General features: G+C 57.3%; 2 protein-coding genes across 3 annotated transcripts in view; both read right to left on the bottom strand.

The window, feature by feature from the left end:
• Positions 1-945: 945 nt before the first annotated feature.
• RAP1GAP (RAP1 GTPase activating protein) lies at positions 946-9,610 on the bottom strand. The gene is made up of 22 exons (XM_074558355.1): positions 9,459-9,610; positions 7,631-7,707; positions 7,503-7,545; positions 7,354-7,392; positions 7,077-7,262; positions 6,187-6,281; positions 6,003-6,081; positions 5,863-5,916; positions 5,700-5,783; positions 5,522-5,622; positions 5,312-5,441; positions 4,741-4,896; positions 4,594-4,665; positions 4,413-4,499; positions 3,702-3,839; positions 3,026-3,094; positions 2,837-2,946; positions 2,671-2,742; positions 1,808-1,901; positions 1,649-1,730; positions 1,502-1,569; positions 946-1,424 (listed from the first exon to the last, which is right to left on the bottom strand). Exons 3-22 carry the CDS (start codon positions 7,539-7,541, stop codon positions 1,416-1,418), a joined length of 1,764 nt encoding a protein of 587 aa, XP_074414456.1. The 5' UTR covers positions 7,542-7,545; positions 7,631-7,707; positions 9,459-9,610; the 3' UTR covers positions 946-1,415.
• Positions 9,611-11,957: 2,347 nt separating this feature from the next.
• USP48 (ubiquitin specific peptidase 48) overlaps positions 11,958-25,749 on the bottom strand; it is a 34,336-nt gene continuing 20,544 nt past the window's right edge. Inside the window, exons 16-27 of one of the 2 annotated variants that reach the window (XM_074558423.1) lie at positions 22,933-23,057; positions 22,669-22,791; positions 20,465-20,526; positions 19,893-20,003; positions 18,698-18,816; positions 17,930-18,036; positions 16,046-16,150; positions 15,462-15,617; positions 14,643-14,768; positions 12,363-12,411; positions 12,240-12,266; positions 11,958-12,144 (exon numbers count right to left, since the gene is read on the bottom strand). In XM_074558423.1, the coding sequence (XP_074414524.1) occupies positions 12,122-12,144; positions 12,240-12,266; positions 12,363-12,411; positions 14,643-14,768; positions 15,462-15,617; positions 16,046-16,150; positions 17,930-18,036; positions 18,698-18,816; positions 19,893-20,003; positions 20,465-20,526; positions 22,669-22,791; positions 22,933-23,057 (1,133 nt within the window). In that variant the 3' untranslated portion in view covers positions 11,958-12,121. The remainder of the gene's footprint in view (positions 12,145-12,239; positions 12,267-12,362; positions 12,412-14,642; positions 14,769-15,461; positions 15,618-16,045; positions 16,151-17,929; positions 18,037-18,697; positions 18,817-19,892; positions 20,004-20,464; positions 20,527-22,668; positions 22,792-22,932; positions 23,058-25,749) is intronic. The other variant, XM_074558424.1, reaches the window with a different exon arrangement.

The following is a 25,749-nucleotide window of genomic DNA, read 5'->3' as shown; positions in this document are numbered from 1 at the left end:
GAGGCTCTCACCCTGGCAGGGCAGGATTTGGGGGATTCTCACCTTAGCAGGGCAGGATTTGGGCGGCTCTGACCCCAGCAGGGTTGGATTTTGGGGGCGCTAACCCTGGCAGGGCAGGATTTGGGGGGTGCTGACATTGGCAGGGCAGGATCTGGGGGGCTCTGACCCTGGCAGAGCAGGATTTGGGGGGCTTTAATCCCAGCAGGGCTGGATTTGGGGGAGCTCTGACTAGGATTTGGGGGTCTCTAACCCCATCAGAACAGGATTAGTGGGGCTCTGACCCTGTCTGGGCAGGATTTGGGGGTCTCTGACCCTATCAGAAGAGGATTTGGGCGTCTCTAACCCCATCAGAACAGGATTAGTGGGGCTCTGACCCTGGCAGGGCTGGATTGGGGGGGTCTCTGACCCCATCAGAAGAGGATTTGGGGGGATCTAATCCCATCAGAACAGGATTTGGGGGGCTCTGACCCTGCAGGATAAGGTTTGGGGGCGCTCTAACCCCATCAGGGCAGGATTTGGGGGTCTCTGACCCCCCCTTTGCCCCCCAGGCAGTGCCAGCTCCCGAGCGGGGCCGGCTGCTGGCGCTTCCCAGAACCCGGGCTATGTTTAACCACTCCCGGGGTGCCGCGTGGTTTTTGGGGGTTCGGGGGGGTGGGAACCACTCTGCCTTGGCCGGGGGGTTGGCAGGGCGCCGCTGGCCACGGGGCCGTGGCCAAAAGCCGCTCCTGACGCCGGGCTGACCAGCAGAGCTGAAAGAGGCACCGGGGAGGGGGGCTGAGGGCACTGCCTGGCACATTTTGGGGTACTCACAGCACCCCAAAAATAGGCACCATCAAAGGAAGGCTTTGCTGCTGTGAAACCCCAATATTTGGCTAAATGTCTCCCCAAAATGAGTGTTTTTACTGATGTTTGGGGTTTTGGGGATATTGGAGACGCCCCCCAGTGTAGCGATAAATAAACCTTTATTTTATACAGGACTCACGGGAAACACAAACACAGTTTTGGGAGGGTGTGAAAAAATATTCCTCCCCCTTCCCCCCAGTTCCAGCCTCCGGCACATTCCGGAACTTTTGTCCCTTAAAATAAAGGGGGGGAGAGGGAGCTCCACTTTGGGGTTACCCTGGATTTGAGTCCCCTCTGGTTTTTTTAGGGGAGGGGATGATGCTGGGGTTGGACCCACTCCTCATTTTGGGGTCACGGCAGAGGGAGGGCCCCTTTGTGGTGCATCACCCCCTCACCCAAAGGGTTTTTGGGGTGACAGAGATTGTCTGGAGTGGGGAGGGGGGCACATCCCAATTTTTGTTGGGGGTCCCCCCCCCAAGTCCTGCACCGGGGACGATGGCTTCAGCTCCTGGCACGGGGGTGGCACACAGAGGGGGGTGAAGCAGTGACACCCCCGCAGGTGGGGGGGGTGACTATGAGCCCTGTGGGAGGGACATCAGTGGGGGCGCCCCACGGTGGGCACCCCCACTCTGCACGGGTGGAGGGGGCAAAGCCTCACCGGGTTCTGGGGGGGCTGCTCCAGCTGGATTTTGATCTCAGGGCAGGGGGAGTCAGGCGGGCGGCGGCCTGGGGCAAAGGGGGGGACCGTGAGCACCCCGAGGGTCCCCCAGCCCTGCAGTGCCCCGATCCGGGGGTGCTGGGCTACCTGGGGGGGTCCCGGGGGGCTCATCCGGCCAGGGGGTGTCCGTGAAGGCGTCGCGGTGGCTCCCCGAGGGCGAGCGGCTCTCCTGAGGGGGCACAGGGGGTCAGGGGGTGCTGCCCACCCCAAAGTGCCCCCCCGGACCCCACCCCGGGCTCCCCGTACCCGTCCCGGCTCGCCGGGCTCCTCCGCGGCGCTGCCGAAGCTGCTGGCGCTGGAGGAGGAGCGGGAGAAATCCGGCGGCTCCGGCTTCTCGGCCCTGCCAGGGACAGTCCCCACGGCCAGGGACGGTCCCCAAGGCCACAACAGGCTGGCACCGCGCCTCGTGGCCACCACCGTGGCCCCGCTGCGATGCTGTGCTGGCCCCGGGACACCCTGTCCCCACACCACCCCGGCCGGGACACTGCATCCTCATGTCACCCTGGCCCCGGCATGTCCCATCCCTGTGGCACCCTGTCCCCACCCCATCCCATCCCAGCCCTGGGAGGTGCCAGCCCCGTGCAATCCTGTCCCCATGTCCCTTGTGTCCCTGTGCCACCCACCTTCATGCCAACCTGCATGCAAACTACCCGAATGCCACCCCGCAGCCCCCTGCCACCTTGTCCCTGGGACATACGGACCCGGTGCCACTCAGCCCCTGGGTGAGCCTGTCCCTGTGACACCTTGTCCCTCTGGTGTTCCCATGTTGCCCTGTGCCAGCCATCCTGGTGCCACCTTGTCCCTGTGCCACCCCACCCCGCCGCCACTCTGTCCCTCTGCTTTCCTTTGCTCTCCCATCCCTCCGGTCCCTGTGTCACCTTCACTTGTCCCAGTGCCCATCTCTGTGCCACCCCATCCTGGTGCCACCCTGTCCTTGAGCTGCGCCATCGCAGCGTCCTCCAGTCCCCGTGTCACCTGGTGCTGGAGTCACCCCATCCTGGTGCCACCCTGTCCCGTTGCCACACCACCCCAGTGTCCTCCAGTCCCCAAACATCCCCCCCCAGTGCCCTCCTGTCCCCGTGTCCCCATCCCGGTGCCAGCCCCGGGACCTGTCGGGGTTCCGGCGGCTCTCGGGGGAGCTGTGAGTGGAGCTGGAGCCGTCGGCGGCTGCGGGGCCGTCCCTGCGGGGAGGCGACGGCAGTGAGGTGACAGCGGGAGGTGACACCGGGAGGTGACACCGGGAGGGAACAGCGGCGGGGCCGGTACCGGGCTCACCTGCCGGCCGGCGCCTCCTGGATGCTCTCGATGCCGATGGCGCTGGAGCGGCGGGAGCCGAGAGGGCCGGGCCGCCGCCGTGACGGGCTCTTCCCGGGCACCAGCAGCGCCTGCGGGGCGCCGTTAGCCGGGGGGACACCGGGGACCGGGGGGACACCGGGGGGGAGACAGCGAGGTACCGGTACCCACCTCTTCCACCGAGCCCAGCCCGATGGCGCTGCCGCGGCGTCCCCGGCGGCTCCCGGGCACCAGCAGCGACTGAGGGCGGCAGCGGGTCAGAGACCGGGGACACGGGGCGCGGGGAATCGGGTACCGGGGGGAAAACGGGCACCGGAGGGGGAACCGGCCACGGGAGGGGAACCGGGTACTGGGGGGCACTGGGCACCGGGGGGTATCAGTCACCGGGGGAAGCTGGGTACGGAGATGGAACCAGGTACCGGGAGGGGAACCGGGTACCGGGGGGCGGAGCCAAAGGTGAGATAGGAGGGGCCTGTAGTAAGGGGCGGGGCTTAAGACGCGGGGCGCGAGCAGCAATTTGGGCGGGGCTTGTGCCGATAAAGGGGCGTGGCCCACGTGGGCGTGGCTTCTAGAGGATCGGGGCGGGGCTTGAGGTCACGGGGCGGTTGTGGTCGTGAGGGGGCGGGACCCGGGGTGGGCGTGGCCGCAGCCACACCCCGGCAGATCGGCTGCGCGCGCAGGGGGCGGGGCCAAGGCCCAGGGCGTGGTCACAGCAAAGAGGCGTGGTCAATGTAGGGGCGTGGTCAGTGCCGGAGGCATGTCCTGGGTGGGGACCTGGGGAGGGAACCCAGGGAGGGAACCCGGCTCCGCAGCGCTGCGTGAGGGACTGCGGGACCCCCGCGCCCACCTTGAAGGACTCGAAGAAGCCCGGGGCGGCGCCGCCGTTGTCGGGGCGCTCATCGTCGGGGCTGAGCCCCAGCATGGCCTGGCTGCGCGCCTGCAGCTCCTCGTGCAGCGTCTCCAGGAGCGCCGCCCGCGTCCGCTCCTGCGCGCCAGCCCCGCACTGCTGCGCCCACGCGAGACCACCCGGCCCGCACAAAACCCGCATCCACCCCCCACCCAGCCTGCACCCAGCCCCGCATCCACCCCCGTACCCAGCCCACACCCAGCCCGCACTGCTGTGTCGTTCCAGACGCCCACCCCCGCACCACTCAGCCTCCACCCACGCAGGACCAGCACCCACCCTGCTGCACCCACGCGACGCCGCCCGCAGCGCCCCCCACCCATCGCTGCCACCCACCCCTGCCCTGCTGCACCCACGCGAGCTCATCCCACGCCGCAGGGCTGAACCCACGCGGGGCCGCCCCCCGCAATCCCCTCCCCACGGCTCTGCTGTTCCCCGCCATGAGACACCCCCTAGCCGGGCACCACCGCCCTGCCCAGACGGGGACCCAGCCCCTGCCCACCCACGCTGTGTGTGGGCCCACAGCGGGCACGGCACCCACGGCACCCACATCCACCACCCCGTGCTGCCCCACGGCGTGCCCAGCCCCTCTGGGTGCCCCCAGTGCCCTCATCCCCGTGCCCGCAGCCCCATGCCCACACCCTGTGCCCGCACCTCCAGCTTGGCGAACTTCTCGGCGCGGTAGCAGGCGTACTCGGCGTTGATGAGCTTGGTCAGCAGGAACTCCTGGAACTCGGGGCCCTGCGGGGTGCGGGCAGCCCGGGGACACCGTGGGTGGGTGGGTGGGTGGGTGGGGGTCCCCAGGGGCTCCCCAATGGCACCCACGGGCTCTCACCTTCCTGAAGACAGCGGGGTCGGGCAGTGGCGGGCCGAAGAAGGGCACATCGTCACGGGCGGTGACGGAGACCTGCGGCGGGTGAGGGGGTGACGGGGACACCCCGCGGCCCCCACGGGCACGGGGACACTGAGGCACGGGGGGTACCTTGTAGAGGGTGCCCTGGGCGCCGCCCTGCTCCAGCTGCACCACCACGAAGGCGTGCAGGAAGTTGGAGGCGATCATGTCGGGGACGAACGGGGTGTTCTCGTCCTGGAAGACGATGGCCACGATGTCGTTGCCGATGTGGCGCTTCCGCTGCAGCTGTGGGGACAGGTGGGGTGCCGAGGGACACGGGGGGACACAGCAGGGCACGAGGGACAGAGGGTGGTCACACCAGGGGCATCAAAGGAATGAAAGCCCCTGTGCCCCATAGATGCACCCCAGCTCCCATGGGTGCTCCACCAGCCCTCTGCATCCCACAGCTCCTTCCTAGCACCCGTGGGTGCTTTAACAGCCCTCTGCATCCCAAAGATGCTTCCCCACACCCATGAGCGCCCTGCCATCTCCTGGGCTCCACAGATGCCCACACCACCCATGGTGACCCACGAGTCCCCTCCATTCCATGGGACATCCCCACAGCCCTTCCACCCCACAGAAATGCCCCAGGACCACCTCCCACCCCTGCTCTCAAGCACCCAAGTGTCCCCCGCTCCTTTCACCCCCCATGGGTGCCCACCTGCTGGGCGTCCCCCTCGGTGTAGGGCAGCTTGGTGGAGACGTGGAACATGATCTCCTTGTCACGGAAGTGGCAATAGACGGACTCGCTGCCCGTCTGTCCGTGGGTCACATCCAGCCCCCCTCGGAACCTGCGTGGGTGCGTGAGTGGGTGGGTGAGACAGCACCCTGACCCTGAGGGTCCTTCCCCACCGGGCGTCCCCTCACGCACCCCTTGAAGTCCCGCAGCTGCACCCGCTGGCCCAGCACGTCCAGGAACTCGGCGAAGGCCGGGCTCTCCTCCGTGGTGCCGAAAAGCTCCTCCTCGGAGGTCTGCGAGGGTGGGGATGGGCGCCAGCACCCACCCAGGGACTCCCCCCGCCCCGACCCCCGCCCACCCCGCCCCGTACCTGCCCCAGTTTTTGGTAGATGACCCCAAATTTGAAGTGGTTGCTGAGCACGTGCTCATCGAAGGCGAGGATGAGGCGGGATGCCTGCGGGGTGGGGAGGGGTCAGAAGGTGGGGAGGGGCACCCAGGGGTGCCCAGGTGCCCCCTCCCTGCAGCCCGTTCACCTTGGGATAGAGCACGGGGTAGAAGCGATCCACGTTGACGTCCTCGCACACCAGCTGTGGGAAGGAGAGAGGGGAGCTGCCTGGGGGGGCCCGGGGCTGGGGGGCACCCATGGGTGCTGCTAGGGGGTGGCTGCACCCACCTTGGCCATCTGCACAACGTTGGGGAACTCGGCCAGGCAGGAGATGGGCACCACGTCGTGCAGGGTGCGGGCACGGGTGCTGCCGGACGAGGAGGGCGTCAGGGCAGCCCCCAGGCCCGGCAGCTCCCATGGGTGCCTCCCCAGCCCCAGCAGCTCCCATGGGTGCCTCCCCAGCCCCGCTCACCGCAGCAGCAGGTGGAGCTGCTCCTGCTCGTCGTACTTGAGCGAGAACACCAGGTGTCCCAGCGCCGGGTCCAGGGAGTAGTAGTTGAAATGTTCCTGGGGGAAGGAGCCAAGGGCGCTCAGGATGGGGGCACTCATGCCATGGGACACCCGTGTCCATGAGCACCCACACCCATGGGACACCCGTGTCCATGAGCACCCACAGCCATGGGACACCCATGTCCATAAGCATCCAAATCCGTAGGACGCCCATGCCCATGAGCGCCCACATCCGTGGGACATCCAGACCCGTGAGCACCCATGGGACAACCGTGTCCATGGGATACCCACACCCAAAAGTACCCATCCCATCCCATCCCATCCCATCCCATCCCATCCCATCCCATCCCATCCCATCCCATCCCATCCCATCCCATCCCATCCCATCTCCATGGAGAACTGCGTCCATGAGCACCTGTACCCACAGGTACCACCTATGGGGCACCTGCACTCAGTGACCCTCACACCCCTTGGGGCATCCAGGTCCTATGGACACACAAATTTATGGAGCCCCCATGTCCATGGGCACCTGTGCCAGGGGCTCTCCTGCCCACGGAGACCTAACACCCACCTCCTCACCACCCAACCCATGGAGGACCCATGCCCACAAGCAGCCACATGCCGAACCCCTGTGTTCATGAGGTCTCCATGTCCTTCCATTCCCATGGAGAACCCACCCCAAGCACTGTTGCCATGCCCACATCCATGAGCCCCCCTGTCCATGGCCCATGGGGCTCCCACCCCCGTGGACACCACACCCACGTCCAGGAACACCCGAACTTATGGGGTCTCCAAGCTCCTGCTCATCCACACCTATGGGACATTCCCCAGCCCAGAGCCCCAGGGCCTCACCTTGCCCAGGAAGTGCTTGCGGTAGATCTTGGCCGTGTGGTTGCCCTCCAGCTTTGCCCGGGTGCCGGGCATGGGCGTGGGGGGCGAGTCGGGGGCCCCGCTCAGCTGGTGGTTGGTGCCCTCAATCCAGTAACCCCCGAACTGCGGCAGGAGGATGAGGGGGAACGGCCCCTCCCGGCCCAGCACCTGCGCCCACAGCCATGGTGGGTGCTTTGGGCACCCCACCAGCCCAGCCCAGCCTGGCACTGCCCCTCAGCCCCTCAGCCCCCTGCCCTACCTCGTGCACGCTGGGGTAGGGGATGTAATCCTCCTCCGTCTGCAAGACACGGAGCGGTGACGGCCACTGTGGGCACTGGGATGGGTGATGCCCATGGTGGCACCCCAGGGCGCTGCTGGCCGTGTGCCCCCCGTGCCAACAACACCTACCTTGAGAGGCGGGGGGATGGCATGGCGCTGCTGGGCCATCCTGCTGCCCTGCCGAGAGAGGGGCTCTGGGTGCCTGTCTGCCCGCCTTGGGTGGGCACCCACGGGTGGGGGGCACCCTCGGGTGTTACCTGGGGGTCGGGAGGTGCTGCTGGCTGGAGACGTGTCTAGGTGGTGTGAGGGCGTCCAGGGGGTCCCATGGCGCTCCCTGGGGACACGAGAGCTCCCCCAGAGCCCCTCTCGGGGACGCCGGGCCAGCAGCGCTACCCCTGGAGCCAACTGCTGATGGCAGCGAGCCAAGTGCCACCCTGCGGGTGCCGGGGCCAGCGGGGCGGGGGCGGCGGGGCGAGGTCACCGCGTGGGGACGGCGGGGACCCCCGGAGCCCCCAGCCCCACCCCCCCCACCCCCGGAGGGCGCCCTCTGCCGGCGGGAGGCGGCGGCGCGGGGCAGCACCACGGACAGCGCCGGGACCCCGCGACAGTGGCACCGACTCCGGGGGGTGGCACCGACACCGGGAAAGTGGCACCGAGCCCGGGAGGTGGCACCGACCCCAGAATGTGGCACTGACCCCACGACAGTGGCACCGACCCCAGGAGGTGGCACCGACACCGCGACAGTGGTACTGACGATGTGAGATGGCCCCAACCCCGAGAATGTGGCACCGACCCCAGGAGATGGCACCGGCCCCTGGAGGTGGCACCGGCCCCGCGACAGTGGCACCAACACCGTGAGGTGGTACCAACCCCGGGAGGTGGCACTGACCTCGCGACAGTGGCACCCACCCTGTGAGATGTGATCACGCCCGCGCCAGTGTCACTGACCCCAAGCCAGTGCCACCAACCCCTCGTGGAACTGTCACTGGCGCGGTGCAAGCACTGTCATTGCCGTGCCAGTGCCACCGACCCCCTGCCCAGGCTCTCTCCCGGGGCAGGTGCGATCATTCCCGTGCCGGTGTCACCGGCCCCGTGCAAATGTCGCTGTCCCCATGACAATGTGACCGCTCTCGTGCAAACGCCACCGGCCCCATGCAAATGGCCCTGTCCCCATCAAACACAGCCCCGGTGCAAGTGTGACCCGGCCCTGTGCAAACACAATGACGTGCAAGCGCGTCCCTGGTGCGAAAGGGACCCTCGTGCAAGTGTCACCGTCCCCGTGCAAACAGGACATTTGTGCAAATGTCCCCGTGCAAACAGGACATTGGTGCAAATGTCCCCGTGCAAACAGGACATTGGTGCAAGTGTCACCGTCTCCGTGCAAACAGGACATCGGTGCCAATGTCCCCGTGCCCGTGCACAGCCAGCCCCAGCACAGCAGGTGTGCCCCGTCCCTGTGCAAACACACCCGCAGCCAAGCCCGGCCCGGCGCAGGTGGGACCCGGCCCCGTGCAAGGTGTGACCCGCTGTCCCCGTGCCAATGCGACATCGCCACCCGGCCCCGTGCGCCCCCCGGGCCGCTGCGTGACCCCGCGGGGCTGGGGGCGACCCTGGGGGGGTCCCCCATCGCTCCCCCCCCACCCACGGGGGGAGTCCGGCCCGGGAGGGGGAGGGAGCACCGGGGAGAGATGTTCGAGATGTGGGGGGGAGATTGGGTTTTGGGGGACACGGGAGTCAGAATGGGGAGACTGGAATAGGGGGAGGAGGCGATGGGGGGCAAAGAGGGGGGCAGGATTTGGGGTACCCGGGAGGGGGGGCAGGTTGGGTGGGGGGCAAGTTGTGGGGTGTAATTATGGAGGGGACATCTGGGGGGTCAATGGGGGGCTCCTCCCGCCGCCCCCGCCCCCAGCCCGGCTCTTTTCCCCCAGGCCCGGAGCGTCCCCCCCCATCCCCTCCCCCGGTACCGGCAGCGCTGAAGGTCACGGGCGGACGGAGCCCCCGGTGCGGCGGCGGGGATGGGGGCACATCCCCATTGGGGATCCCCGGGGGCACCGCGCTGCCCGCGCCCCGCAGGGCGGCACTTACCGGGGGCGGCGGGGCCGGGCGGTCCCGGAGCGGGGCCGGTACCGAGCGGAGCCGAGCGGGGCCCCGGCGCTCGCTGCCACCGCGCAGCGTCACGTGCGGCGGGGCGGGGCGGCCCCTCCGGGGGCGGCGGGACCGGGAGCCGGTACCGGGAACCGGCACCGCACCGGGGAACGGCCACGGGCACCGGGAGCGAACCGCCGGCCACCGGCACCGGGAAAACGGCACCGGGAACTGAGATCCGGAGCTGGGGATCCCCCGCTCCATCCCTGATGTCACCCCCGGGGTGTCCCCTCCTTCCCCAGCGCCCCGGGCCCCGCACACCGGGGGACCCCTAAACGTGTCCCTGTCCCCCCAAACGTGTCCCTGTCCCCCCAAACGTGTCCCTGTCCCCCCAAACGTGTCCCTGTCCCCCCAAACGTGTCCCTGTCCCCCCGGGTCCATCCCCATCCCCCTGCCCGCGGTTGGCACCCGGGTACCGCTCTGCCCATCACCAGCATCCCCCCCCAATTCGGCTCATGGGGCTCCCCCTCCGTCTCTCTCCAGCACCCAGAGCGGGCTCCCCCCATCCCCTCTTCCCACCCCTGGCTCCTGGCAGACCCCGCTCATCCATAACCCCCCCTCCCTGGGACTCAGGGACCCCCAGCTCCATCCCTGGTGCCCAAACCCCTCCTCTCCCTCCCTGGTACCCCAAGAACCCCCTCCATCCATCCTTAATTCCCCATTCCTGGCCCCCAGAGTACCCCCCAACCTTAACCCCTCATCTCCCACACAGGGTGGCCCCTATCCCTACCTGGGACCCCCACCCATAGCCCCCCCAGACCCACAGCCCCCCAGCTCCCACCCCATCCCTAATTCCCATCCCCAGACCCCAGGGCCTCTCTTCTCCCCCCACCTCCAGCACCCATTTCCTCCCCAGGGGCTCAGGGACCCCCCAGGTGGGCACAGGGGTTGATGTGACACAGCCAGGGCCACCAAATGCTGTCCCCGAGCTCCATAAAACCCACTGCAAAGGAGGGGGGGGGGGATTCCTGCTCCAGCAGGGTCCCTCTTGCAGCTCCAAGCGGGATTTATGGCATTAATCACCTCCACCTTGCTCTGCACTGCAACGAGGCTGCCACAGCTCCAATGACAACTTTAATCCGATAATATTTGCAAATAACAGACAAACCAGGAATGGGGCCTTGGCTCACACCTTGCGCCTGCATCCTCCGGCGCTGCCGGAACCGCCACAGCCCTCAACGCCCCACGGGGCTCCTTCCCACCACAGGCTGAGCTCAAGGGAGAGACTTTTTTATATATAACATTAAAAAAATTAACAGCAACTTGAAAAGATGGAATTTTCCAAGGAATATGTACACAAGCGAGTGCTTCAGGTTGGGAAGAAAAGCCTCCTGTGGCTTTGGCATGGGATTTGCCATGTCTGTAGCTTGGGAAAGAATCCACGGGTTCAAACTGCCCCAAAATAGCACTTTTTAGGAAATTTAGAGCCCCTCAAATGCTGCTGTTTCACCCTCAAACCCAGCAGGGGCAAGGGAGGAAGGCGCTGGGCAAAGAGCAGATGGAATTCTTTGCATAAAACACTGGAAACAGAACACTGGAAATCAAAGCTAGTGGGGTTTTGGGCATGGGATTTGTGGCCCACATCCTCTTCTTGCAGCCCAAATTCCTGCAAACCTTGAAAAAATAAAGCTGATGTGATCTCTGCATTGTATTTTTCTGCAGAAACAAAGGAAAAGCTTGGAAAGGAAGAGGATCTCTAATGAAGAGATCTCTTGGCAGTGCCCAGTGTGGATCAGTCTGGAAGTGGGATACTATTTCCTGCTAAATATTAAAGTGGAGAAAAGTTTTCTGGGAGATGTTAAAAAAAGGAAAAAAAATAAAAAAAGAAAAGAAATTAGTGCATTGCTGAAAAATGAGGAGAGAGGAGTAACAAAACCTCTTCCCATGGGAAACCCAGCACCCACCCGCAGCCCCCTGGCCAGCTCTGACTGCCCTGAGCCAGGAACGCTCCCAGCAGCGCCAGACTGGAGGAAAATGTTCTCCAGAATCATGAAAATATCCCAAATTTCTAAAAAACCCCCCAGTCCCCAGAGCCCAGGTGGTTACAGGATTGTCCAAGGCGTGGAGGTGACAGCGAAGGATGCGGAGAGGGGGCGGCTCCCAGGCCTGGCAGGGCTTGGGAGCCAAATCCCAGCTTCCATTCTGGGTTAGGAAAATGAAGTTTGGCTGTCTGAGAGCGCCAGACATTCCTCATGAAGTCACAACTCCTGTGCTTCCATGCTGGACTGAAAGGGTGGGAGTGGATCAAAGGCAGGATTATCCTAAAGAGTTCCTGCAGAAGGATCAGGGTGGGCTGGAGCTACTGCAGCACCAGCCCTGTGCCACACACACCAATGCTGCTGCTCAACTTCCCAACCTTCCTGTTCTTTGTTAAATAAACCCGGGAACGTTGTCCTGAAGCAGGATGTCCTTCAGTGCAATCTGCTTTGACATAAGGCATTTGTTTTGTTTTTTTTTTTTGGGGGGGGGGAGCAAACGTCTCACGATGGATTTTTGCCTTCTGGAAGAGTCAAAAAGTACTGTATCCACCTGGTTTTATTCTTTTAATGCCCTACCATGTGACAAATCCTCTTCCCTTCTGGTGGCTCCTCCTTGGAAAACCATCAGTGGCCAAGCAAACCAGTCCCTGGGAAGGAAAGAGCACCAGCAGATGAGGAGGGGAAGGGGATGGGGTGGGATTCATGTGAGGGGACTCAAAGGGGAAAAAACACCTGGACTCACCTTTAAATCCCTCTTCAGGCATACAAACTGATGGAAAGGGAAGGAAGGCATTAGAAGTGGCACAATCCCCACGTTCCACCTTCCCAAGCCCATCCTCGGGCAGCCCTTCCCCACCCCGCTCACCGTGCATGACGTCGTCCATGGCCGCGTAATCCGCGATGGGCTCGTCAGCCTGGGGAGGGAAGGACAGGGAATGGACCAGGACAGAAATCAGGGAATGATCCAGGGAATGGACCAGGGAATGGACCAGGGAATGGACCAGGGAATGGACCAGGGAATGGACCAGGGAATGGACCAGGACAGGGACAGGGAATGATCCAGGGAATGAACCAGGACAGAAATCAGGGAATGATCCAGGGAATGGACCAGGGAATGGACCAGGGAATGGACCAGGGAATGGACCAGGGACAGGAAATGAACCAGGGAATGATCCAGGGAATAATCCAGGGAATGAACCAGGACAGAAATCAGGGAACGATCCAGGGAATGGACCAGGGAATGATCCAGGGAATGGACCAGGGAATGATCCAGGACAGAAATCAGGGAATGATCCAGGGAATGAACCAGGACAGGGACAGGGAATGAACCAGGGAATGGACCAGGGAATGGACCAGGACAGGGACAGGGAATGGACCAGGGAATGATCCAGGGAATGAACCAGGACAGAAATCAGGGAATGATCCAGGGACAGGGACAGGGAATGAACCAGGACAGAAATCAGGGAACCACAGCCCTGTTCAGGACAGGGATAGGGAATGAACCAGGAGAGGGAATGAACCAGAACAGGAACCAAGGAATGAACCAGGAAATCACAGCCCTGCTCAGGACTGGAGCAGGGAATGAACCCACACAGAAATCAGGGGATGAACCAGCACCAGGACAGGGCAGGGAATGAACCAGGACAGAAATCAGGGAATGAACCAGGACAGAAATCCAGGGAATCACAGACCTGCTCAGGACAGGGGCAGGGAATGAACCAGGACAGAAATCAAGGAATGAACCAGCACAGAGATCCAGGTATTGGAATAAGCAACACCCAGGGAATAAACCAGCACAGGGAGCAGGGAAAGAACCAGCTCAGAAATCAGGGAATGAACCAGCTCAGAAACCAGGGAATGAAGCAGCACAGGGATCCAGGGAATCACAGCCCTGCTCAGGACAGAGCAGGGAACAGCTCTGCTGCCCAAACACTGGGAGCTCCAGGCAAGGACTCACTCCCCAGTTCAGCTGTGTTTTGGGCTGGTACCCACAGCAGCTCTGTCAGCTACAAAGCAGTCTTGGAAATAAAAGAAGGGGGGCTTTTCTCCTCCAAAGCAAAGATAAAAAGGATTTACCTCCTTCAAAACAAATAAAATTAAGGATACTCCTCCTCCAAAACAAGAATAATGAGGATTTTCCTCCTCTTACACAAAAAATTAAGGCTTTTCCTCCTCCAAAACAAAAGGATATTCCTCTTCCAAAACAAAACAAAACAAAAAAAAATAAGGATCTTCCTCCTCCAAAACAAAAAACCAAACCAAAAAACCCTCAAACAAGGATATTCCTGCTCTGAAAGGATATTCCTCCTCTGAAACAAAATAACGATTTTTCTTCTCCAAAACAAAAACCAATAGGGATTTTTCCTTATTGTTAAAAAAAAAAACAATGGATTTTCCTTCCCTAAAACTAAAAAAATTAAGGATTTTCTCCTCCAGAACAAAAAACCAAACCAAAAAACCCCCAAACACCCAAGGATATTCCTCCTCTGAAACAAAATAAGGAGTTTTCTTCTCCAAAACAAAAGGGATTTTCCTTATTGTTAAAAAAAAAAATAAAATTAAGGATTTTCCTTCCCTGAAACTAAAAAAATTAAGGATTTCCTCCTCCAGAACAAAAAACCAAACCAAAAAAAACCCCAAACACCCAAGGATATTCCTCCTCTGAAACAAAATAAGGAGTTTTCTTCTCCAAAACAAAAGGGATTTTCCTTATTGTTAAAAAAAAAATTTAAGGATTTTCCTTCCCTAAAACTAAAAAAAATTAAGGATTTCCTCCTCCAGAACAAAAAACCAAACGAAAAAACCCCCAAACACCCAAGGATATTCCTCCTCTGAAACAAAATAAGGAGTTTTCTTCTCCAAAACAAAAGGGATTTTCCTTATTGTTAAAAAAAAAAATAAAATTAAGGATTTTCCTTCCCTGAAACTAAAAAAATTAAGGATTTTCTCCTCCAGAACAAAGAACCAAATGAAAAAACCCCCAAACACCCAAGGATATTCCTCCTCTGAAACAAAATAAGGAGTTTTCTTCTCCAAAACAAAAACCAATAGGGATTTTCCTCCCGTAGGACAAAAAAAATTAAGGATTGTGCTCCTCCTCCGAGGAGCTGGCTCCCCTGTCCCCATTTGCACAGCCCTGGGGTACCTTGAGCAGGATGACAGACTCGGGGATGACGCCCAGGCTGCCCAGCGTGGCCGTGTCATCACTCAGCATCTTCCCATCCAGGGACAGGTTCTGGTCGAAGGGGGCCACGGAGAAGGCGTGCATGATCTGGGGACACAGGGACACCTCACCCTGCAGCTGCTGCACCTCCCAGCCCAGCACCCACCCCTGGCACAACCCAGCACAACCCTCTGCGTGTCCAGAGTTGCCAATGAACACTGGGGATTTGATTGTGACCCCTGGAGCAAGTTGCCAGCTTTGTGTGAGGACCCTGAAAGTCACAGAAGTTTAAATATTATAATAACAAAATGATCGCAGGGTGAAAATGTAGATTTTAGGATTTTTGGTACGGGGGTTATGGTTAAGATGGAGGAACTTGGGTGTGTCCAGCCTTTCTTCTTCTTCTTGCTCTCCATTTTCTGCAGTGATGTTGGCACTTTGGGATTGGTTTAGAGTAGAAGCTCACTGTCTAACACAGGTGATAGGTAATGGGAATTCAGTGTAAATATGTTATATGTAGTCTGTAGAATAAAAGGACAACACAAAGAGTGCCTGTGCCTGCCCTGCTGAGCACAAAGAAAACTTTATAGATAAGAATTAATAAACAACCTCAAGACTGAAAAGTGAAGAGACCAGACTCGTTCTTCAGAGCCATCCTGCACATCTGGGGGCAGCAATTACCACCCAAAACCCCAAAACCTGAGCCATGCCCAGCTCCTGGGGCAGTCAGACCCTTCCCTGCATCCCCACACTCCTCACTGTGTGTTTTTGCCTCCCTGCAGGCAGCAGGGTTGGTCTCACCTGGATTTTCAGCTCTTTCAGGGTCTGGCTGGCTGACACCAGCAGCGCTTTCTCGCCCCGCACCTTGCGGTGCCGCGTGCTCCTCCTGATTCCCTGCTTTTGGTAGGTGATGTAGCTCTGGTGGGACAGCTTCTGGCGTTTCGTGCCACCATTGGCCTGGAGATGAGGCAAAAAACGAGGAGATTGAGGTGTTTGGGGGGATAAACAGAACCTTCCCAGATCCCAGAGAGAGTTTTGGGCCAATTGGTCATGCAAGGGAAGGCAGAAGCGATGGAAAACCCCTTGAAAGCCAATTGAAGCATGCAAGTGTGAGATGACCACAGGATTTGCTTTCAAACCTCAGTTCCTACTCCTAATGCCAGCGTGGGGCAGATTTCCACATGCACATGAATCCCTATCCATATTTCATCTCTCCAAACCCAGCACTGGTGTGGTTTGACCACTCAAATGTCAATTTAAGACACTTTTTAAGACACTTTTCTGCTGCCAGTGAGATGCAGAGGAGGAGGGTGGTGATCCCATCACGCTGACTCAGAAGGATGATGCAAAAATCAAGGAACCTGATGGGATTTTTTCATCTCTACCTGGTTAAAATCAGGATCTTGCTCCCCCTCTGGCTTGTTTTCCTCCCTTTCCTCTTCAGCTTCCGAGCTGCTCACGTTCAGCTCTGGAGCCGCGTCCTTCATTACCTGGAGTCACAAAAATCATTCTCCAACAGCAACCAACAGCACCCACGTGGCCTGTCCCACCCTGCAAACAGCTCCTGCACACCTCTGGGTGCCACCTCCACCCTGAGAGCCCAGAGCAACCCTGGCATCTGTCCATGAGCTCTGCAGAGGCTCCTCCACCCTCCCCAGCTGTGTGGAAGCTCAGGGGGTTCAGCTCAGGAATCCCCCTCTGTGGAATTGCAGGTGCTTCCTGCCCTCCTTTCCAGGCAAAGCAAATTCTCCCGAGCCCCTGACTGATCCCTTTCCCATCAGCTGCCTGATCCAAGTGTATTACAAAAGCCTCAGCATGGAGAAAGTATTTTCTGTGAATTAAGACATTTGCAGCAGCCTGGCAGGGACACACAGCACCATTACTTATGGGGCTGGAGGTTGTAAGTAAATGAAATCTAAATAATTTACACAAATACAAAAATAAAAAGGTTGTTCAGGTCAGTGAAAGTCACTCCAGGCACAGATTTGCCTGGATGTAAATTCCCAGCTATGCTGTAGCTGGAACTGGGCTTTGCAGGAGATGTGGATGCCAAGAGCTCTCTTCTCCATCAATGTATTTGCAATTAACGATGCAATTCCAGTTCCAAACATTCCCCAGAGCCCTCTGAATTCCAGCAGTGCCACCCTACAACGATTTGGATCTGGATGAGGCTTCCCTCTGCAGCACCATTCACCCCAAGGAAGAACCAGGTGGTGCAGGGGAGGCAGGAAAAGGGGTGAGGGGCTGGGAAACACTCCCTGATTTTGCAAAGCCAGCAGGAAGGGCACAGTGGCTCCCAGTGCTGCTGGCCAGCATTCCTGCTGCTTCCCATCCTGCTGAGGCTGCCCTGTTACTGGGGGATCTCGTGGGCACGTTCTCACCCCCTCTCTCCAGCTCCAGCTGCTCCATAAAGAATAGCTGCCTGTTTTTCTGCCAGCCCCACGTGTGAGCACAGTCCTGGCCAGTGCCAGAAAAATACAACACCCAACCCTCTCGTGCAGCAGAGCCAAGAGGATTCAGGCTGGGGATTGAGGCTGAAAGCCCAAGGCTGAGGGCTCCAGACGGTGCTGCGTGATCCACATCTCACATCCAAGGCAGGAGCTCCTCCAGCTCCCAGCTCCCTGTGCTTCCCCAGCGTCTCCCTGGGATTGCCAGCCAGGGGGAAACCAAGGAAAAGGTAAAAAAGATTGTTTTCATCTCAGCTTGCCCACCCTTGGCTCCCTTCTTAAGAGCCCTAAGGAATGGGGTTTACCAGAAGCAGCTTTGGGTACTTGGAAAACCAGTTCTAGAGCTGGTGCTGACACTTAAGATCAGTAAAAGCAAAATTCACAGCTTCAGGGGATCCTGAGAATCATCTCCAAGTTCATTCTCTCAGCAGCACTGAAGGGAAAGAGCTCATTTCTATCCAGGAATTAAAATGTCACTTGAGCAAGAAGAAAGGAAATGACAAATATTGGAGGGGGAGGAGAGCAGGTACAGCCTGGGGACAGAGCTAAGACAGAGAAAACAGCTGGGAGCATCCCTGAAAACACAAAGGATTTGGTTTGGCAAAAGGCAGCCTCGAGGAGATGGAATTTTCAGAGTCACAACGTCCCAGTTTGCTGGTTTTGCCAAAGCTGCCTGGAGCTGCAGAGCTGAGGATTCCTGCCCTCACCACCACCACAGAGCAGCAGCATCCCCAGCAGCCCTGGGCACACGGGAGCTGTGCCAGCCCCCTGGGGACATTCCTGGAGCCTGGCTGAGCAGGGATGGGGACAATCCCTCCCTACCTTTTTGTTGTCCACCACTTTGTGGATGTAGATGGTGGCCTGGGTGTACTCGCGCAGGTCCCGCTGCTGCTGGCACAGGAGCCCCTCCCGGCACTCGGGGCACAGCTCTGGGCAAACACCGAGGAGAAAACAGAGAACATCTCACTGCTGCAGCTGCTCAGAGCCCTCAGTGCTAACTGAGAGTGACCACAGCAAATCCCAGAGTGGTTGGGCTGGGAGAGACCTTTAGGATCCCATCCAGCCCCTGTCAGGGGCAGGGACACTTCCACCAGCCCAGATTGCTCCAGGCCTTGGGCACTGCCAGGGATCCAGGGGCAGCCACAGCTGCTCTGGGCACCTGTGCCAGGGCCTGCCCACCCTCACAGCCAGGAATTTCTCTGCAATACCCCATCCAACCCCACCCTCTGGCAGTGGGAAGCCATCTCCTGGGTCCTCTCCCTCCAGCCCCTCATCCCACATCCCTCTGCAGCTCTCCTGGAGCCCCTTTATGCCCTGGAAGGGGCTCTGAGCTCTCCCTGGAGCCTTCTCTTCTCCAGACTGAGCACCCCAAGCTCTCCCAGCCTGGCTCCAGAGCAGAGAGGCTCCAGCCCTTGGAGCACCTCCATGGGTTCCTCTGGACTCGCTCCAGTGGCTCCACATCCTTCCGGTGCTTAAAACTCCAGAACTGTTCAGAGCATTGCAGGGGGGTCCCTGCCAAGCCCTGTGTTTCCCAGTGCCCCCCTGGGACAGAAGTTTCCAGCCCTGGGAGCCCCTGCCAGGGTCACTCACGGGGCTCGGAGGCGTAGCGGGCGCCCTCGGCCGTCTGGCTCCGGGTGATTTTGATGACGTGATCCACGACAAAGAGCTTTTGGATCCTCTCCCACTCACTGGGCCATATCAGAGCTATACTGTGCAAAGGAACAGGCAGGTGCTTTAGGACATGGGAAAAGCCAAGCCCTAAAACCACAAAAAAATCCCTCCCCCTCTTTTAGCTTGTTGGTCTGTCAATGAAAGAAAAACTGCAAAATCTGCCCAAAACGCGGCTCCACGGGAGGGCTGCACAGCCAGATAACAGCAGCCTGTGATTAGTGACACTGCCGTGCTCCTGTCGTGCCAGAGGGAGGGATGGAGGAGGAAAGGAGTGGAAGATTTCCTACTTTTAGTGCTGCATCACTGCAGAAGCAAAGCTGTGGAGCATGAAGTCCAGCCCTGCAGCCAGCACTCCAGGGGGGGAAAGGCTCACGGAAAGCAAATTGTAAGGAAGCAGAATGTTTCTGCATCCTGGCCAAATCTAGAGTGGTTATTGTCAGGAACAAACCAAGCTGAAGGAAGCTCTGTTTTCCTGACCCTGCATCCGTGGACAAGTCCTGCCTTGCAGGAAGGCTGGGGTGGCTCTGAGAAAGCCTTGGTGCTCATTTTGAGGGAAAGGATTACTCCTCATCCTGCTGTGGCTCAGCAGCAGGAGCATTCCTTTGGGAATGCTCTCCCAAGGCTCAAGGAAAGATCAAAATAACCCACCCCACACTCCAAAGGTGCAGAGATTGCTTCCATCTGAGCTTGCCCACCCTTGGCTCCCTTCTTAAGAGCCCTGAAGAGGGGGGTTTAACAGAACCAGCTTTGGGTACTTGGAAAACCAGTTCTAGAGCTGGTGCTGACACTTCAAACCAGTAAAAGCAAAATTCACAGCTTCAGGGGATCCTGAGAATCATCTCCAATTTCATTCTCTCAGCAGCACTGAGGGAAAGAGCTCATTCCTGTCCAAAAGGAGAGTGTGTGAAGGGAAACCCTAAACCCTAACCCTAACCTTTTCCAACCTACTTGGAAAACCAGTTTTAGAGCTGGTGCTGACACTTCAGACCAGTAAAAGCAAAATTTACAGCTTCAGGGGATCCTGAGAATCCTCTCCAAGTTCATTCTCTCAGCAGCACTGAGGAAAGAGCTCATTTCTGTCCAAAGGGAGAGTGTGTGAAGGGAAGGAACTCACTGTTTGGAGTCTTCTTTGGTCATGGAAGCAAAGGTGAACATGAGCCCCCCGTGGGGACAGAGCAGGACACTGTTGGCTATGGAGGACACGGGGCTGCAGCGCGTCGGCCTCCTGCAAAAGGGAGGAGGTTTGGAAAGCTGGATCAGGTTATCCCACCAAAACCCCCACAGTTCCTCAGGAAAGCAGGAAGAAAACACAGGTGAGTATTTACACAAGGCATTCCAACAAGGAATAGCAGCTATGAGTGATGAGGAAATCAGATCTGCGTTCCTCTGTGGTGCAGAATGACTCTGACCAGCAGAGATTTCCATCTCCAGCCCCAGCGGTGACCTCTGGGATACAGCTCCAGACAGATGAAAAAACTAATCAGGTTACCAGCTTATCTGACCATCTGGTTAACACACAGCAAACAAGGAAATTCAGAGTCTTACACTGCATTACAACTGATACAAGTCCTGCAAAAACCAGCTTCACTCTTTCCATGAGCTCACTGTGCTGCCAGTCAGAAGCAAAACATCTACAGCCCCCAAAATGAGAGATAAAAAAGCACCAAAACCCTCCAGCCAAGTTACCTGACAAATTTCCTCCATTCTTCTACAAAGAACTGCGAAACAATATACAGCTCATCCGTCTCCTGGGGGAAAAGAGGAGGGAAAAGGATCTTTTTAATGAACCCAAAAATGACTGTGGGGTTTTTCGGCAGCGCTCGCTCCCTTCGAGACCTCGGTGCTGCTTTACCATGACAACTCCATCCAAGTGGGCTGAGAAAGCCAAGCAAAATAATTTGGGATCAGGTACTAAGCACTGCCATTGCTAATCTTGTGTTTATTATGAAGTTACTTGAGCTTCTGATCCAATTGCTTTTAATTCCCAGTGGGAAAGGGCATTTCCCTGGAGCAGCCAGGACTCCCCAGTGTGGTTCCCCTTGCTGGGGGCTCAGTTCAGAGCTGGTGAACCCCTCACTCCCACAGGGTGAGACCACCCCAACATCCCTCAATTGTTTCCAACATCAAAATCCACAAGTTTTTCCTTTTGGAAGCAGCAGGGATACCAAACCACAGCTGTGCACCAAATGAGACAGTGTTTTAGGGGTAATCTGTGGGGTTTTGTTCCAATCTTCCTTTAAATTGTTTGCTCCTGGACAAGAAACCACCCAGCCCCCAAGAGCTGGGTGATAAAATTATTTCCATGCTCTAATTTATCCTCACCCTTTTCCCAAAGGCAGATTTAAGGGCTTGCTCCATCTTTCTGTAGGAAAACTCAGCATGCCAAGGAATATTTATACACACAAACATATATGTACACTTTTTAATTTCCCTTCATCTCTTGATTTCTGCTGGTTTTCCCCCCTAAACCTCAACTTCTTTGAATCAGGAGAACTCCAAAGGCTTGAGGGGAAAATCCTCAGCTCTCTTCTATGAGGCTGCCTTGGGAAATTAATAGGGAAAAGAGAATAAAAAGGGAAAGGAGGATAAAAAGGGAAAGGAGAATAAAAAGGGAAAGGAGAATAAAAAGGGAAAGGAGAATAAAAAGGGAAAGAAGGATCTAACCCTGCTTGTGGAGACCCTTCTGTGTCTGACCCACAGTGATGAGCTCCAACTTTCTCCAGCTCCAAAAGCAAATCCAATCACATACAGCCTTAACCACCTACACTGGCAGGACCTGGAGCTCTCCAGCTCAGCATGAAAGGAAAACTCCTTTTAAACCATTTTGGCTCTCCTTGGTTCTGAGCCATGGATCTGTGCTGCCCCAGGTTTTATTCCCAGCTGGAGCAGCGAGGGATGGAGGCAGACACCTGCCAATGCACCTTGGCAGGGCTGCAGAGTCAGCCATTGATCAGCACCACTCCCAGGAGCCAAGGACTGGAGCCAACAGCTCGTTCTGAGCACCTCAAACCCCCAAAAATTCCTGGAGAAGCTGCTAGGAGAGGGTTTGCACAGCCATCACTGCTTCTTGGAGGGCTTCAGCATTCTGGGAAGCTCCCTGAGCTTCTGGGACACAGGATGATGCTGGAGCACACCTGAATTTTGCCCAAGCAGCAGCAAAAGGTGGTGGTGGGGTGAAGTTCAGGTGTGTTCCAGCATCCTCCTGCTGATGGAGAGCTGTGGGGAGTGGCTGGGCTGTTTCCTCCTTCCAGGGAGGGACACAACCATGTCACTGATATCCCCCTGACTGTGGGCCAGCCACAGCTCCTCATTCCCCTGGCTCTGCAGGGCTTTGTGCCAGCACAGCTGATCCAGGCAGGTCACACCTCAGCACAGCACCCCTGAAAGCTCTGCTGGCATGCACAGAGTGAATGGTTATGGAATGGTTTGGGATCTCCAGGTTTGCGATCTCCAGGTTTGGGATCTCCTGGTTTGGGATCTCCTGGTTTGGGATCTCCTGGTTTGGGATCTCCTGGTTTGGAATCTCCTGGTTTGGAATCTCCTGGTTTGGAATCTCCTGGTTTGGAATCTCCTGGTTTGGGATTTCCTGGTTTGGGATTTCCTGGTTTGGGACCTCCTGGTTTGGGACCTCCCGGTTTGGGATCTCCTGGTTTGGGATTTCCTGGTTTGGGACCTCCCGGTTTGGGATCTCCCAGTTTGGGATCTCCCGGTTTGGGATCTCCAGGTTTGGGATCTCCTTCCACCATCCCAGGTGCTCCAAGCCCATCCAACCTGGCCCTGAGCACTTCCAGGGATGGGGCAGCCACAGTTTCTCTGGGCAGGAGAGGGATTAAAGCCAACACAAACCTCTCCCAAGCTTGTCTGCATCCACATATCCCCTTCCTTCCTACCTGAGGCCAGCTGCCCAGGCAAGGCCTGCATTTATCATGGAACAGGTTCTGCAGAGAAGTCTTCTGCTCACTGGCCATCATCTTATGCAGAGCTTCATTTTCCTCCCCTTCACGCTCCAAAATCTGCAGGAAACAGTGAATTACACCCCAGCTCCCACTAAAGGTGACTTTATCCTCCTCCATGGCTCAGGGTTATGTTAAAAAGGAAAACCAGAAATACAAGCAGTATTTACAGTCAACAAAAAGGGAGTATTTGGCAAATACCTTGCACTGGGAACAGCACTCTTTGTTGTTTGGGAATTCAGGGGCTTTTGGAAAATATTGCTTGAGTTTCTCCCAGGCTTCCTTGGAAACCACCCTCCGTTCATTCTCAGAGATGCACAGGTCACCTGCAGGGAGAGAATCAAGGAAAAGCTTTGATCACAACATGCTCAGGGATGTTTTGCAGCCCTTGATTGAAGAGATTACAAGGAACAAATGTGGGGAAGAAATCCACACCACGTCAGCAAAAACCACTAAAGTCACCTTCAACTCCTTCCTTGCTTCCTTTAGACAGAGAATAATAATAATAATAATAATAATAATAATAATAATAATAATAATATGACTTTAATTTACAAAAATGCTCTTTAGATTTCCAAGACCATGGCCTAAGCAGCTGATCAAACACAAGGAGGGATGTGGGGAACAGCCAGAGGGTTTCTGTTTTCTGATCCTGGTTATCCACAGTTACATCCTCATGGTGACACCATTGCTGAGCCCCAGGATAATAACCCTGTGTCCCACGAAACCAGGTGCCTTCCACATCCTTGAAAACCCCAAACTCCCACTGCAGAACCTCAACACAGTTCCCTGTGCCCTATCCAAGCACATTCCCAAAAAGGGAAGATTTTGCACCCTAAATCTGCTCTGGGGAATAAACGGATGTGAAGATACCAAGCAAGATTTACCAGCTACCCCCCGCAGAACACTCATTTATCCATCCTGATATCAGGATTATCTTTCCTGATGCTCAGGCAGCTCCAAGAGCCCAAGAAGGATTTCCAGGAGCCAGGGGTGGGAGCAGGAGGCACACTCAGGCACCGGGACACCACGTGCACAAGGACGACACGTGCTGGCCGGATAAACAAGGCTTGGAAAAATGGGAGAAGGCTCTGGGATCTGACCAGCTGCCCACTCACAGGGCTGCTGATGGCCAAGGGGGAAAAAAACACAAGCTCATCTCCCTTGGAGACAGCAGCTGGGAAGTCTCTGTGCAGGGAGGAACACGGGGAGCAGCCGTTGCGACACCGGGATGCAAAGAGCATTTGGGAATATCAGTGAAGAGGGAAGGAAAACAGCAACTGTGCTGTCCAAAGGGCACAATCCTTTATTATCTGCTTTTCTATAGCCTGGAGAGCTGCAGAGACAGGAGAGGAACTCCTTCCTCCCCACCCTCAGGCAGCTCTTTAACATGACAAGCAGCTCCTCAGGCCCACGACTCCCTCCAGCCGTGCCTGGAATTTGGCCAGCCCCGAAGAGGAGAAAATAGCAATAATGCTCCCCTCCTGCTTTTCCTCTAATAAACAAAGGTCAGGCCTCAGTGCAGCAGTTGGCCACTTGAGCTTCATCCAACGAGGCCAAATGGCTCCAGAGGCTGGCCCAGGATGCTGCCCAGAGCCAGCAAGGATGGGCAAAGAAAGGAGCTTGTACAAATAAGTGCCTTGACACCACATGATGAATGGAAACAGATTAATATGGTGAGTGGAAGAGGTGGAAAAATCAGCTCTGGGTCTGCAGGGCACAAGTGTTTGGCCATCTGGAAGATGAACCCAACCACTGCTGACCCTGCTTCCCACTCCCACCATCCCACAGGGACATGTTTTGGGCACTGACATCAAAGAAAGCTTAACTTGGTATCTGGAAAAAAATTCCCTGGGATCAGGCAGCTACTGGAGAGCGAGGCAGTGCAGCAGGGATGCAGAGGGAGCTGCGAAGGGAACGCCCGGGTGGCATTCCTGGAGGCCAGCCAGCCCTCCCAGATCCAGCACAGCCTTTTCCAAAGCCTCCATGCAGGCAGGAACCTCCTCCACCACAAAATTAAGGCCGTAGGAACAAGAGTAGAGATTTGCTGATCCACTGCAGAGGGAGTTTTTCAAGGTGGAAAGCTCGTTTTCCATGAGTAATCAGAGGTTAACTCAAGACAACAAATCCTGCCCTGCCAGCAGCCCCCTTATTTAGTATTATTTATTCTGCTATGACCCCAAGTCACAGATCAACCAGCAATTTAACACCATACATTTTCCAAAGGCCTGTTGGCCTATTTTTTTATCGTGTCTGGCTCCCTAAATGTTCCATCCCCACGCTCCATGCTTTTATTGAACAGCAGCAGCCCCGAGGCAAAGGGAAATGCAGCGTTCAAGGCACTGAGTAACAGCTCAAATCGTGACAAAGTGCTCAAACACTCTGCTTGAAAATGAGATTTCTCAAGCCTTACTCCAGGTTCTTGACTACCTCTGATGACAGGAGATGTGTGGCTAATTTATGCCATTTTTCCTTCAGTTTGAGGTAAGATGGAGCCCCCCCACAAACTGATGCCTACAAAGAGGAGCTTAAGTAAAACTGGGTTTTATGGCTGGGAATAAAGTGAGATTAAAACAACAGGGTAGCCAAGGATGCAGCTAATGAGGCATCACTTTCAAAACAACTGATAGGAGGTCAAAACCTTCTGTAAACAAACAGCAAAGCACAGCAGGTTGGGAAATCGATATCCAGGAGTGGTCCTGGCCCAGGTGCTGGGTGAGTGCTCCCGATTTAATGTAAACCAGGACGTTAAACAGATACTCTCAGCTCCCACCTGCAGTGATTTACATCACCTCTGCCTCTCTTACTGCTTTCAGAGCTTCCAAATGGCTGCAGCAGAGCTTTGGTGCTGCCCATGCAAGGATGGGAACTCAGCATCTGACAGCTCTGCTGAGTCTGCCTGCAAGGAAAACTTTTGAGGCAAGAAACACCAAGAAAATGAGAATTAAGCACACTTGGGCAGTGACTCCTCAAGCTGCCAGAGCTGGAGCAAAGGCTACAAGGTTAATGTGGGCAGCA

The sequence above is a fragment of the Zonotrichia albicollis genome, chromosome 25 (assembly GCF_047830755.1).
Source record: "Zonotrichia albicollis isolate bZonAlb1 chromosome 25, bZonAlb1.hap1, whole genome shotgun sequence".
NCBI lineage: Eukaryota > Metazoa > Chordata > Aves > Passeriformes > Passerellidae > Zonotrichia > Zonotrichia albicollis.
Note: the sequence above shows the minus strand (reverse complement) of the source record. Positions and strands in the feature narration are given on the sequence as shown.

Excerpts from the sequence above, each read along its gene's own strand:
- RAP1GAP (XM_074558355.1), bottom strand. The coding sequence starts at position 7,541 with ATGGCCCAGCAGCGCCATGCCATCCCCCCGCCTCTCAAG. Across the intron at positions 5,623-5,699 it reads TCTACCAAAAACTGGGGCAG|ACCTCCGAGGAGGAGCTTTT; the intron begins GTACGGGGCGGG and ends CCACCCTCGCAG. Across the intron at positions 1,731-1,807 it reads AGCCCGGCGAGCCGGGACGG|GAGAGCCGCTCGCCCTCGGG; the intron begins GTACGGGGAGCC and ends GTGCCCCCTCAG.